The 14,043-nt window shown below is 54.3% G+C and overlaps 1 protein-coding gene across 8 annotated transcripts in view; it reads right to left on the reverse strand.

The window, feature by feature from the left end:
* Window positions 1-14,043, reverse strand: part of GTF2IRD1 (GTF2I repeat domain containing 1) — a 152,836-nt gene that overhangs the window by 55,451 nt on the left and 83,342 nt on the right. For all 8 annotated transcript variants that reach the window (XM_049904779.1, XM_049904778.1, XM_049904777.1 and 5 more), the window contains exons 15-18: window positions 9,093-9,140; window positions 8,147-8,212; window positions 6,344-6,527; window positions 31-80 (exon numbers count right to left, since the gene is read on the reverse strand). In XM_049904779.1, the coding sequence (XP_049760736.1) occupies window positions 31-80; window positions 6,344-6,527; window positions 8,147-8,212; window positions 9,093-9,140 (348 nt within the window). The remainder of the gene's footprint in view (window positions 1-30; window positions 81-6,343; window positions 6,528-8,146; window positions 8,213-9,092; window positions 9,141-14,043) is intronic.

Genomic DNA, 14,043 nt, shown 5'->3' on the forward strand with positions numbered 1-14,043 from the left:
CCACGTCCTGCAGCGACCCAGCCAGGCTACCTTGACTTTCTGTGACGGGCTCTTTGACTCCCTCGGTGAGTAGCTCAGGCCTGGAAAACATCACAAGTGGTACGTCAGCCCTCCCTGGGACTGTCTAGCCATCCCCTCTAGGCCTCAGTCTATATATCTGTGCAAGGGGTCCTCCTGGTTCTGAACAGTCCAGGTCTGGGACAGAACAAGGGCAGCTGGTCCCTGCACTTCCTCACTCTCGGGTCGAAGCCCTGGGCACGTGGCCTTGGTGGGCTGGTTTCCACAAGTGGAGTACGCAGCGGTGGCTGACTGCCTAGCAGGATCTCAGTGGTGCCAGGGACGGTCGAGCTTCTGGCTTTCAATCTGGGGGCAAGAGCCTCAGAGACTAGGCCCAGCTTTGCCACTACCTTCATCTCCACAGAATCCACCAAGCCCTTTTCCAGATACTACTAAACCCTCCCAATAGCCTGGAGGCAGGTACTGCTCCCATATCCCACCTGCAGGATGAGGAGCCTGGGGGAGGGGGAGCTGCGTGACTCGCCCACGATCACATAGCAGAGCTCAGACTAAGGGCTCTCCCTGCTGGGCTTCTCTTCACCCAGCAGCCTTTCCAGCTGAGACCCTTCTGGGTCTTGGCTTTTTCATCTGAAATGAGAGTAATAGCCCTTCCCTGGCTCAGAGTGGAGTGGGCCTGACAAATTCACATTAGAGGAGGCAACAGGAAAAAGTAAACTGGCCTGGGGGTCAAGAGCCCCTCTCAGCTTCTAACCCCCCTAGGTGACCGTGGGCAAGTCACTTCTACTTTCTAGGCCTCAGTTTCCCCATAGGGCGTATGGGAGAGGGGAGAGGTGGTGGCAGGACTAGACACAGCTCCTGAGACTGTGTCTCAGGAGCTAGGCCCTACCTCCTGCCTCCCCACCCCAGGCCTGTGAGCCCAGCTCCGTGCTGGGCACAGGGCTGATACCCAGGAGATGCCTGCCGCCAGAATGGGCACAAGTCTGAACTTTAGTCTCACTCCTAAGCAGTGGTCTCATTTGTGGCCAATGCTTGACTAACACTGTGATGGATAGCTTATCACCTATCCAGGCAGCCTCACCCACACACATCCTCACAGCACTGAACCCTGGTCCTACCCCTCTTCCCCATGACACTCTTCTGGAGATTTGAAAGAGGTTCTGGCTACATGTCCGATGACTCCACTCCCATCCCACCCCAGTCAGCCATCCTGCGGCTAGCCTGACCTCCCCAGCGCCTACAGCGGTCATATCCCAAACCTTCACCCCAGACAGGCCTCCCCAGTGCCTGCAGCAGTTAGAGCCCAGACCTCCACCCCACACAGGCCTCCCCAGAGCCTACAGCAGTTAGAGCCCAGACCTTCACCCCAGACAGGCCTCCCCAGTGCCTGCAGCAGTTAGAGCCCAGACCTCCACCCCACACAGGCCTCCCCAGAGCCTGCAGCAGTTAGAGCCCAGACCTCTACCCCACACAGGCCTCCCCCGTGCCTGCAGCAGTTAGAGCCCAGACCTCCACCCCACACAGGCCTCCCCCGTGCCTGCAGCGGTTAGAGCCCAGACCTCCACCCCACACAGGCCTCCCCAGCGCCTGCAGCGGTTAGAGCCCAGACCTCCACCCCACACAGGCCTCCCCAGCGCCTGCAGCGGTTAGAGCCCAGACCTCCACCCCACACAGGCCTCCCCAGCTAGACGAGACTGCACTGCTCAGGACCTCGGCCTCCCACCCATGTGAGTCACGCATAGCTTTGAACTTCTTAAGAGCTTTTTAACTTCTGATAAGGCACCTTCTTCCCAGAATCCTACCAAAAGAATATAAAAATTTTGCATACGATTTCAAGGACCTTGGTTAAGAATAGTCTGTTGACCAAGGATTTAGAAAGTTTAGTTTGTTTTCATGTCAATTCTAACCGACAGGCAGTGGCTGCCGGGAGTGCTGGGTAGGAGCACTTGGAGGTCAAGTCGGGATGCGGGGGTGGGGGATAAGGGGGAGGGCGGAGTGTACACAGGCCAGGTATTTGCAGTCCTGGCTTTTCTTCCTTCTTCAAAAAAAAAAAAAAAAAAATCTATAACATCTTTATTAACATATAATTCACACACCATAAAATTTACCCTTTTGAAGTGTACAAAGACATTTGACTGTGTGGATCATAACAAATTATGGGTAACATTGCAAAGAATAGGAATTCCAGAACACTTAATTGTGCTCATGCAGAACCTGGACACAGAGCAAGAGGCAGTTGTCTGAACTGAACATGGAGATACAAGGAAAGGTGTGCGTCAGGGTTGTATCCTTTCACCATAGCTATTCAATCTGTATGCTGAGCAAATAATCCAAGAAGCTAGACTATATGAAGAAAGTGGCATCAGGATTGGTGGAAGACTCGTTAACAACCTGTGTTATACAGATGACACAAATTTGCATGCTGAAAGCAAAGAGACCTTGAAACACTGATGAAAATCAAAGACTACAGCCTTCAGTATGGATTACACCTCGCCATAAAGAAAACAAAAACCCTCACAACTGGACGAATAAGGAACATCCTGATAAATGGAGAAAATATTGAAGTTGTCAAGGATTTCATTTTACTTGGATCCACAATCAATGCCCATGGAAGCAGAGGTCAAGAAATCAAATGATGTATTGCACTGGGCAAATTTGCTGCAAAAGATGTCTTTGAAGTGTTAAAAAGCAAGCACGTCACTGTGAGGACTAAGGTGCGCCTGACCCAAGCCATGATATTTTTAATCACCTCATATACATACAAAAGCTGGACAATGAATAAAGAAGACCGAAGAAGAATTGACCCCCTTGAATTATGGTGTTGGCAAAAAATACTGAATATATCACGGACTGCCAGAAGAACAAACAAATCTGTCTTGGAAGAAGTACAGAATGCTCCTTAGAAGCAAGGATGGCAAGAATTCTCTTGAATTTTGGACATGTTATCGGGAGGCACCAGTCCCTGGAGAAGAACATCTTGGAGAAGGGTCAGCTAAAAGAGGAAGACCCTCAACAAGATGGATTGACACGGTGGCTGCAACAGCGGGCCCAAGCATAGCAACGATTGTGAGGATGGCGCAGGACCGGGCAGTGTTTTGTTCTGTTATGCACGGGGTCGCTATGAGACGGAACCGACTGGATGACACCTGACAACAACAAGAAAGTGCACAAATCGCTGGTTTTCAGTGTATTCAAACATTGTACAACCATCGCCACTACCTAATCCTAGAACATTTCCATTGTCCTGAAGATTTACCTGTTTTTAAAATAAGATTACTGAAACAATTGGTTACTTTTAATTCAATGTTCCAAATGTGTTCTTTTTTCTAATATTTAACATGAGGAATAAAGTAAAAAATTAGTTAAATTTAAGTTTATGACTGGTATTTTTTAAAGGAACGAGCTCCGGGTGCTGAGGGTGGACGTGTGAAGCACCTCCCTGCCTGCCCTCCCTCTGGGGTGCTGCCGGCTCGCCCCCTCTGTGGAGCGGTCTACATGTCCTGTTATCCACCGCTGTCCTCCCTGGGAGGCCCCGTCACACCCAGCTCTGACGCTCAGCTCTGCCTCCGCCTCCTTTTCCTCCGTCTCATCATCCCTGGGGCTCAACACCCCGACATGGAACACATCAGAGAAGTCCCCGGTCCAATCCTCAAAACACCACCTGAATCCAACCCCTTTTTGCTACCCCCACCCTTTCTTTTCTGAGTCTAAGCCACTACCCCCTGCCCTGGGCCAGACGAAGTAAAGCCTCCTCCCTGGGCCCTGTCCCTGCCATACCCCTCAAGACCACCCTTCACCCCACAGCAGAGTAATCTCAAAAAACCCCAAACAGACCAGATCATGTGACACCCTCCTCAAAGCCTCCCAGTGGGTTCTCATCACCAGAAAAAGCCAAACCTGCTGCTCTTGAACTGATTCTGACTCAAATCAACTCTACAGGACAGAGCAGAACTGCCCCATAGGGTCTCCAAGGAGCAGCTGGTGGATCCGAACTGCCAACCTTTTGGTTAAGCAGCTGAGCTCTTAAGCACTGTGCCACCAGGGCACCGAGTTCTGAGTCTAATAAATCCAGGCTGTAGCACTGACACACGGTCCAGCACAGCAGGGCCTTGGAAACGTCATGCTAAGTGAGAAAAAGCCAGTCGCAACTAACCACACGCTGTACGATCGCGGCCGTACGCAAGTCCAGAACAGGGACATCCACAGAAACGGAAAGTCGGGAGTAGCTGCTCGGGGCCTGGGGAAGAGGGGGTTAAGGGCATGAGAGCTACAAGACGCGGGGTTTCTGAAAACGGTTTAAAGCTGACTGTGGTGAGGGTTGACATATCTGTGAACATACAAGAAACCACTGAATTGTACACTTTAAACGGGTGAATTACATGTTACATGAGTGATATCTCAATGAAGCTGTTAAAACAAATTCAAGGACACTATCGTATAATCCGCCTCACATGAGGGACCTAGAACAGACATCAGAGAGGAGGTAGGTCGGAGGTTACCGGGGCTGGGCAGGGCAGTGGGCGGTCACCATGAATGGGCCTGGAGTTCTGTTTCAAGTCATTTAAAAGACCTAGAAATAGACAGTGACTGCTACACAGTGGGTGAATAGGCTTTAATGCCCCTAAGCTGTACACTCAAAAATGGTTAAAATGTTAAATTTTATGTCAAGAATATGTTGTTAAAGGAGCCCTGGTGGCACAAACGGTCGGTCAAGAGCTCGGCTGCCAACCAAAAGGCCGGAGTTGGAACCCACCCAGTGGCTCTGCCAGAGAAAGGCCTGACGACCTGCTCCTGCAAAGACAACAGCCGAGAAAGCCCTCGGGGCGGTTCTGCTCTCCAAGCCGCCTCAGGACCTTGGCTGGTCCAGCCCTGCTGTCTCGGGCCTTTCCCCTTGCTCCCAGCACCAGCCTCCCTGCGCGCCTTCCTCTCCTTCAAACACTCGAGCGCTTCCTGCCTCAGGGCCTCTGCATCTGCTGCTCCCTCTGCCTGGAACACTCCTCCACCAGATGTCCACAGGCCCCCTCACTGCGTTAGGTCTCTGCTCGGACGTCACCTCCCTCAACAGGCTCCTCCTGCCCCTTGGATCCCTTCTCCCAAAAAACAATAAACCTGCTGCCAGTGAGTTGATTCCAATACATGGCAACCCCATGTGACAGAGAAGAATTGCCCCTTGGGGTTCTCTTGGCTGTAATCTTTACAGGAACAGATCACTAGGCCTTTCTCCCGTGGACCTGCTGAATAGATTCGAACCTCCAACCTTTAGGTTAGCAGGAAACTGCTCCACCCAGGGACCTCTCTGCCCCTTGGCCTGTGTCTAATTCTTCACAGCACTTCTCTCTCCCGGACGTCATTCTGTGATTTCACTTGGGGAGACGAGAGACTGAGGACTGGACCTGGTGGCTTTCTCTGCTGTGGCCCCAGCTTGGCATGGCGTGGGTGCTCCACATGGATTGGTTGAAGGAAGGAACGATGTATTCGCTGTTTGCAGCTCCCCATGGCGCAAACCAGCCGGCACAGCAGGGCTCCCAACCCAGCCCCGTCACCGGCCTGCCACTCCTGGCGTGAAGGACGCTGAGACTGCCAACCGGGGGGCCATTCGTGCCCCTAAGGGGAGAAACCCTAAGAGTCTCCTCTTTCACCCAAACCAAGTATAAATTTGCTTAAAAATTATAGTTAACACATAAAAGCAACAAACACAAAACAGTTTGATACAGGTAAACCCAGATTCCCCAACCTTCCTTGTTTTTTTTTTTTTAGGGTTGATTTAATCTTTTTTCAAAGATATTTATTAATGACACTGGGAAGAATGGTAACGTGACAGTGGAGAACCCAGGGTTACCAAATCCTGATCGAGGAATCAAAGTGAACATGACTAGCAACGCAGGGCCTTTTTGTCTGAGCTGGGCACCCAGGCTGGACATGCTGGGACACCACTGGGCTCCCTGACAAACACGAGACTCCAGGGGAACAGGCTGACCCAGAGGAGCCCACCACCTGGCTGTCCAGTCTTCAGATAACGGGACACTACCCACAGCAGGGCCAGGGCACCAACACGCCTGCCTGAAGATGCTCGGAATAATGAAGGACAGCCAGCGGGTAGGCACAGCCCCATTCTACATCTGGGCAAACTGAGGACTGCTCTCCCAGGACCGAGAGGGGGCCGTCCTGTCTGCCCCGGGTCTGGCAGTCCTGGGCGACCTCACGCCCGCCCCACCGCTGTCCCTGCATTATAAGAAAGCCTTTGCCAATCTGGTGAGGAAGACGGCCATCTGGTGCTGTTCCTGGGTGCAGGGCGAGCCTGGAGGGGCCCCCACAGACCTGGCCTTACCTCTTGATGACGAACTGGATGCTGTTGCTGGCCTCCAGAATCTTGCGGAGTTTGGCGATCCCGAAGCAGTTGGGCCTGCGTAGGGAGATGCCTTCGGGCAGCCCCACCACAAACAGCTCCTCTGGGTACATCAGGAACTTGGAGTAGGGGACCTTGACGGGCTCTGAGATGCCGATGGCCTTGGCTGCAGAGACACGGCTGCTTAGGGCCGCCCAGAGCTGCAGGGCCACCAGTCTTGACCCCACCCTCCACATTTCCACAGCTGCCAGAGCCTTTTCAGAGCCACCACTTGGCCGGACACCCCTGCCTTCTGGGGAGATGAAAATTGCTACCCCCTCAACAGTAGGAGACCTGGAGGTCAGAGGGTGACTTGTCCAAGGTCACAAGGCCACAAAGCAGCAGAGCCGGGGTGCAAACCTGAGCCAGTGTGACCCCAAAGCCCACACTCAGGCTGTCACCTCCTGCCAGGCTGCACAGGAGAAACCAGACACCTAGTGAGATCTGGTGTTGGTGCCTCCTGAGCTCACCTGTCCCCACAGTGCTGGTAGGGCCTCCAGAGGGTCACTGTCTCCCAGCACGCATAACCCCCAAAGTTTACAGCACGGCTGGGGAAGAGGTCAAATCCAAGGACCGGGCCAGGCTCTACCACGCACCAGGTGTGGGGCCTGGGGTGAGTCATGTCGGGCTCACTTTTCCTCACGGGTAAAGTGGGCGTCAGGACACAGGGATCTGTGAGACGGGGTGAGACAGTGTGTGAAGCACCCAGCCCAAGGGCTGGTGGCCATAGGGGCAAAGTGCCTGTCTGCCCTCGTCTTTCCTGGTCTCTAGAGCAGGGACGTTCTTGCTACGCACCCTCCCGCTGACACTGAATGAGGAGGCCTGTGAGGACGGGGGGCAGGCTGTTATAGTGGGGAGGGCGGCCCCTCAACCTGGGGCTGTGGTGGACTCCGGGGGGAGTGAGTGAGCCTGTGAGCGTGAGCATATAGACAGATGTGCAGGGCGGCGTGTGAGCGTGTAGATGGAGGAGGTGGTTAAGTGTGAGTGTGTAGATGGAGGAGGCAGGGAGCCATTGAGCGTGAGCGTGTGGACGGAGGAGTGGGGCAGCATGTGAGCGTGTAGACGGGGGAGGTAGTGAGTGTGAGCGTGAGTGTGCAGACAGAGGAGCAGGGCGGTGTGTGAGCATGTAGACAGAGGAGGTAGCGAGTGTGAGCATGAGCATGTAGATGGAGGAGGCACAGGGCTAGTGAGCATGTGTGTAGAGGACCAGGGCGGCGTGTGAGCATGTAGACAGAGGAGGTAGTGAGTGTGAATGTGAGCATGCAGACGGAGGCAGGAAGCCAGTGAGTGTGAGCGTGTAGGTGGAGGAGGCAGGAAGCCAGTGAGTGTGAGCGTGTAGGTGGAGGAGGCAGGAAGCCAGTGAGTGTGAGCATGTAGACAGGTGAGGTAGTGAGTATGAGCATGAGTGTGTAGACAGAGGAGCAGGGCAGCGTGTGAGCGGGTGGACAGAGGGAGTAGTGAGTGTGAGCTTGAGTGTGTAGACGTGAAGGCAGGGAACCAGTGAGCATGAGCATGTAGACGGAGGACGTGGTGCAGCATTTTAGGGGCAGTGCCTTGTCTCCACATGCAGGATGCCTGGAGCTGGGGGGTGGCCAGGCAGCAGGCCCTCAAGTGCTCCCCACCCTGAGGGTGGTCCCAGCCAGCTCTTTACATCCCTGTGATGGGAGCTGGGGTCTGCAGCCACTCTGAGAACAGGGCAGCTGGAGGAGGCCAGGATGTCCCGGGTGCGGCCCAGCTCCTGCTCACCGTATCGTGTGTTGAAGAGCAGCTCCACCTGCTTCCGCAGGGGCCGGATTACATCGCCGTGGCTGTCTGGAAGGCAAGGGCAGTGTGCTGAGCCATCCCGGTGGCAGCTTGAGCTGTTCCTCAGCTCATGTCCCCGCTCTGCTGGCACCACGGCCCTGGGGTAAAACCTTGGAATGGGGAGGCCAGGGGTGGTGGTGGTGGGTGATCTATTTCCTCAGAGACAGGTCCACAATTCCTGGGCTCAAAAACTGCCTGTGGTATTGGGTCAAGGGCACTACCAGGCCTGAATGGAGATTTTGGAAGGTTCTGTGGCCTAGGAAGGACCATGGGTGAGCAGCACTGAAGACCAGCTCAGTAAGTGATTGTTAATTAGTGGGTGCATACTAAGCCAGCAAATTGAGTACGCTGCCACCAGGTGGCAGTGGACTTTTGCTAATACTGCATGGTCTTCCTACCAGGTTACGTTTGGGGTGATGACACTTCTCTCCTCTGATACCCACTCATCCCATCCCTGGGGCAGATACTCCAGAGGTAAAACAGACCCCTCCCCACCTTGATTCTCCTGTCCTGCCCCCACTCTCAGCAGAGAGGGAATAAGCAGTGTTCCTGGGTCTCCCTGAGCACATCTGTTCCTAGGATACAATGCCAATTCTGTGCTTCCAGGCCTAAGTTCTCCCTGCTCAGGAAGACTGGGCTCAGCCTCCAAACCTTGGGGGAAAGAAGCATGGTGTACATGGAAGAAAACCAGAGCCTTGTAATTTCCCTTCCCAGGGGGAGCCGCCTGCATCTCTGACCTGGTTTTAGAAGACAGGTCTAGAAATCTCCTCCCACCTCAGGCCTCCCGTCCCCTTCCAGGGGAGAGAGGGAAGAGACCCAGAAACAAAAGGGAGACAGAGCAGTGGAGAGAGGAAGGGGGGTACGTGGGTGAAATGGGAGAGCGCCTCACCCTCCATGGGCCTCTCCTCGGGCCGCAGGTCCTCACTGGTGCCTTTGTCTGAAAGAGAATAAAGAGCGCTGGGAAGCTGCCACACACATCATCCCAAAGGCCAGTGCCGCCAGCAATACCATCAGGACAGTGAGCGGTGGTGAGCGGCAGGCCACAGGCCCCGACTCTTGACCACAGCCCAGTGACCCTCAGAAGGGGTCACAGACCCCAATTCCTTACAAGTAGCCCCTCGCCTCCAAGCACCCAGAGAGGGGAGGTTCAGAGACCAGGCATTCCACAACATTTGGACGCACACCTGGTGCCAGCCCTTCCTTCCGTGGTTCTGTTCTAGGTACCGAGGACACAGTGGGGAACAAGACAGAGCCCCGCCCTCCTACCATGATGTCAGACGTAAGTACAGAATGCCAGATGGTGTGATGTCAAGGAGAAAGGCAGAACAGGATGAGGGGACAGAGTACGGGCTGGACCTTGTCTCTAGACGCTCACCCACAGGCAGTGAAGACGCGGTGCATGGGCGTGCGGGCTGGGGGAGCAGGGGGTGGGTGGGTCCTCTGATGGACATGGGGGATGGAGGAGGGGCACCCTCGGGCTGAATCCAAGAGTCCAGGGAAATGGTGGGGATGGAGGACCAGTGTGGTGTGGAGGACAAACTCAGAGACTAGCTAGGCTGCAGGACCAAGTGCACGTGTGCATGTGTGTATGTGTGTGTGTGGGGTGGGGGGGCAGAGGTGGACCGTGGCCTGAATGTCGCAGGATGAGGGCTCTGCTAAGCAGCCAACCTTTACCGTGAGGGCTGGAGGAGCAACCAAGGAGTTTTAGAGGGAGAAGCAACGGGTGGCTGTGTGATTTAGAAGCTCGATTGCTTGGTGCCGCATGTTGCCAGGTGCTTTCACGCAGGACTAAGGCTTAAACAGCCCACGGCATTCAGCTGGCGAGTGGCGAAGCAGGGGGATCCACATCTATCAGGCATCTATCCAGGGATCAGCTGTCGTACGGCCAGCTCATGGAGAGGGAACCTGGAGGTGAGTGTGCAGAGCACCTGGACGCCTGTCCCAGGTGGGTCTGTGAGCTGGAAGGAAGGGGCTGATCCTGGAAGAGCTGCCAGCGATGCCAGCCTGCTTTCTCGGTGGAGGGAAGGTAAGCTCAGCCCAGAATGAGCTGGGAACTTCCAGGGGGTTTCATCTGCACTCAGCCACCGGCTTGGAAAGGTGGAGGGCCAGCCCTGAGCTTTCGGCCCCAACTCCTCAGTGCACTGGGCACCCTGTGGGTGGTAGATGCTGCGGCCATCTTCTCTCTGCCCAAAGGCTTTATCTGGCTGCAGGTGCAGAATCGCAAGCATCAAGTGCTGGAGTTAACGTCTGGAAGCAGCTCCCGGCCACTGACGTGGGGCTGGAGGATCAATTCCGAGCCCCCTCGCCACTTGGCTCGTTAACTCTGAGGTGCGTGACGTACATCAGCTCTGACAACTCCTTAACTGACTTGGCTCAGTTGCCCACGGTGGTAGTAGCTGCGTGCCATCAAGTCAATTCTGACTCATAGTGACCCTGTAGAATGGAGCAGAACTGCCCTAGGCTGTCATCTTTATGGCAGCAGGTAGCCAGGTTTTTTCTCCTGCAAAGCAGCTGGTGGGTTCGAACCACCCACCTTTCTGTTAGCAGCTGGCACTTAACCACCGTGCAAGCAGGGCTCTTTGCCCACACGGTAGCCGGCTTGATAACACACACCCTGTTGTTCCAGTCTCAGCTCAGCTCTTACTTCCTACTAGTTTTCCCTGCCATCTCCTCCCAAATAAACCAATGGCACTCGAATCCTGGTTCCAGGGTCTTCTTCTGGGGAAACTCAAACTGAGAAACTACATCTTGCCATTTCTAGATGGACGGAGGGGCAGGCAGAGAGACAGAGTTGGGTAGGAACACAAAGTGGGCAGGAGGGACAGGCTGCTATCTCTGCAGGGAGGGTCTGTCTCTGCAGGAGTATAAACCCAGGAGTCACAGTACCTGTACCTGTCCCATGGTGAAGGGGACACCCTGGAGCATCAATTAAAAGTTAAATTCACGAGGTGGTCCATGAAGGACAACCAAAGGAAGGTCCAGGGAATCTGTACACTTCGTTGAGCTGCTTGTGTGTGCAGCGGCCTCCCCCTCAGGGCACCCAGAGCTGGCAAATAATCTAGGGAAGCCAGCCAGGGGCGATAATCAGACCCAGCCGCCCAGGCGCCCTACACAGCTTGTCTGCAGGTCTGAACATCACAGACCCTCGTCTAAGGAGGGGCTTCTGGGCTAGGAAGAGGAGCTGACTCCATTCCTGCGGGTCTTTTCAAAGTACCCATATGCTTTGAGGCCCAAACTCTAAACATGGGGAACTTGTCTGCTTCCCCACCCAGGCTTGGAGGGCTGGACTATTTACGCTGAACACACATGTCCCTGCTCACCGCTCCACTGCTTTCAACAGTAAGTAACTGAAAACAACCTGAATAAATGATCAATGACAACGCCACGCCCAACACCATGCAGCTGCAGAAGGAGGCCCAAGGGACGGCTGAACAACATGGACATAGCATCACTGAACTGTACACGTGAAGACTGCTGAAATGGTAAACGTTCAGTTACGTATATATTTACCACAGTTAAACAAAAGGAACGAAAACAAATGTACCCACAGCATTAAGGGAGAAAAAAAGGATAACTTGTAACGACAGTAGTAACGTTCATCAGCACATGTGTGAAGACCCACAGAGGACAGACACTACACCTGAGGAGAGAGACCACGGAAGCTGTCACTCTGTGTTATATATTTCTGTGTGTTTGTTTTTACAAAGTACATATAACTTCTCAGTAAACAGAAAAACACACCAAAAAACCCCTGCCATGGATTGAATTGTGTCCCCCCAAAATGTGTCAGTGTGGCTGGGCCAGGATCCCAGTATTGTGTGATTGTCCGCCATTTTGTCATCTGCTGTGATTTTCCTAAGTGCTACAAATCCCACCTCTATGACGTTAATGAGTGGGGATGTGCGGCAGGTGTGCGGATGAGGCAGGACTCAGTCTACGGGACTGGACGTATCTTAAGCTGGTTTCTTTTGGGACATAAAAGAGAAGTAAGCGGAGAGACAGGGGGACCTCAGACCACCAAGAAGGCAGTGCCAGGAGCAGGGCGCATCCTTTGGACGCAGGGTTCCTGCATAGATAAGCTTCTAGTCCAGGGGAAGACTGATGATAAGGACCCTCCAGAGCCAAAAGAGAGAGAAAGCCTTCTCCTGGAGCTGACGCCCTGATTTTAGACTTTTAGCCCATTTTACTGTGAGGAAACAAATTTCTGTTTGTTAAAGCCATCCACTTGCGGTATTTCTGTTATGGCAGCACTAGGTAACTAAGACAACCCCTAATCCATGGTAGCTGTGAAACCTCAGAACTTTCATAATTCATCAGTTTGAGTGGGGAGCCTTGGAAAGAGTCCTGGACGGGGCAGTTGGCAAACCTCGGTTTTAGTCCTGGCTCTGACCTGGCTGGTGGCCATGGGGAGGTGGACCGGCCTTGCTGAGCCTGTTTCCCCCTCTGTCAAATCAAGTGGAGGAGCCTCTACAACAGAATCTGCACCAAGCTCCTCCACCTGCCCCCGGCCCCTCGGGGCTGAGCAGAATCTGCACCAAGCTCCTCCACCTGCCCCCGGCCCCTCGGGGCTGAGCAGAATCTGCACCAAGCTCCTCCACCTGCCCCCGGCCCCTCGGGGCTGAGCAGAATCTGCACCAAGCTCCTCCACCTGCCCCCGGCCCCTCGGGGCTGAAATCTGCACCAAGCTCCTCCATCTGCCCCCGGCCCCTCGGGGCTGAGCAGCTCTCAGCTGTGAGTCAAGGGGAGCGTCACCTCCTATGGTCTCCTCTAACACCTCTGGGAAGGCAGCCAGGCACCATGTGAATCCTTAGCTGCCAACGCCACACTGCTGGCTCTTCCTGAGTTTGTGGTCAACTACATTCCCCAGACGGTTTCACAACAAACAGCTGCCAGGTCTGGTCATGCCCATCCTGTGTCTGGGCAAAGAGCATTTTTTCCTTCATTCCCGATGTATTAAGAGCATATCAGGGGAGGAGCCAAAATGGTGGAGCTGTCAGACGCACCATGCTCTCCCTCTACGGCAAAGACCCAAGAAACTAAGTGAAACAGATTCAGGTAACAATCCTAGAACTCTGAACATCAAAAAGGAAGGATAAAGAATTGAATTGAACACCCACTGGAAGAAAAAAGTGAACACAGTGAAAGAGGAGTGGAACAGAGCAGTGGCTCTGCCAGCCGTCCCAGCTCAACATGGCCATCCTGAGACAAAGCCAGCCGTGACCCCGGGTGAGGAACACAGGAAGGCAACTTCACGGCATGTCCGTAAGAGACAGAGACACTACATAAACACGCCTGGAGAGAAGCAAGCCGAGTGGATCATGACCCAAATCTAAGGAAGGAAAACACAGAAAGGAGCACAAGAACTCCAGGGATTCTGCTGCCCACAGAACAGACAGAGCACCAGGATCCAGGAACAGGTACACTCAGGAGTGGTGATACGTGACCTCTGGGGTGGGTGACGCACAAGAGGTGGCGTATCAGTACAGTATCGGTAGGGAGTCCCTCACCTGACCAGACTTCAGGTAGCACCCCCTCCTTGTAATTGGTCAGGGGCAGGTCCTGACCATTCGCAGCAGCAGAGGGGAAGTTCCCAGGCACCCAAGTCTGCCAGCCAAAGGAGTACCCCCTCCCCCACCCTCCTGATCGGGAATGGCAGAGGGTCCCATAACCCAGCCACCTTGCCTGACCAGAAGCCACAAGCCCCTCCCCACCAGCCCTGTCTGCCACCTCCCCCCACACACCTAAGAGCAGCAGTAAGCACACGCCCACGCACTCACCTGCCCACCTCCCCACACACCTGAAGAGCAGTAGTACGCACCCTCCTGTGCACTCACCTGCCC

The sequence above is a fragment of the Elephas maximus genome, chromosome 12, assembly GCF_024166365.1.
Source record: "Elephas maximus indicus isolate mEleMax1 chromosome 12, mEleMax1 primary haplotype, whole genome shotgun sequence".
Lineage (NCBI taxonomy): Eukaryota > Metazoa > Chordata > Mammalia > Proboscidea > Elephantidae > Elephas > Elephas maximus.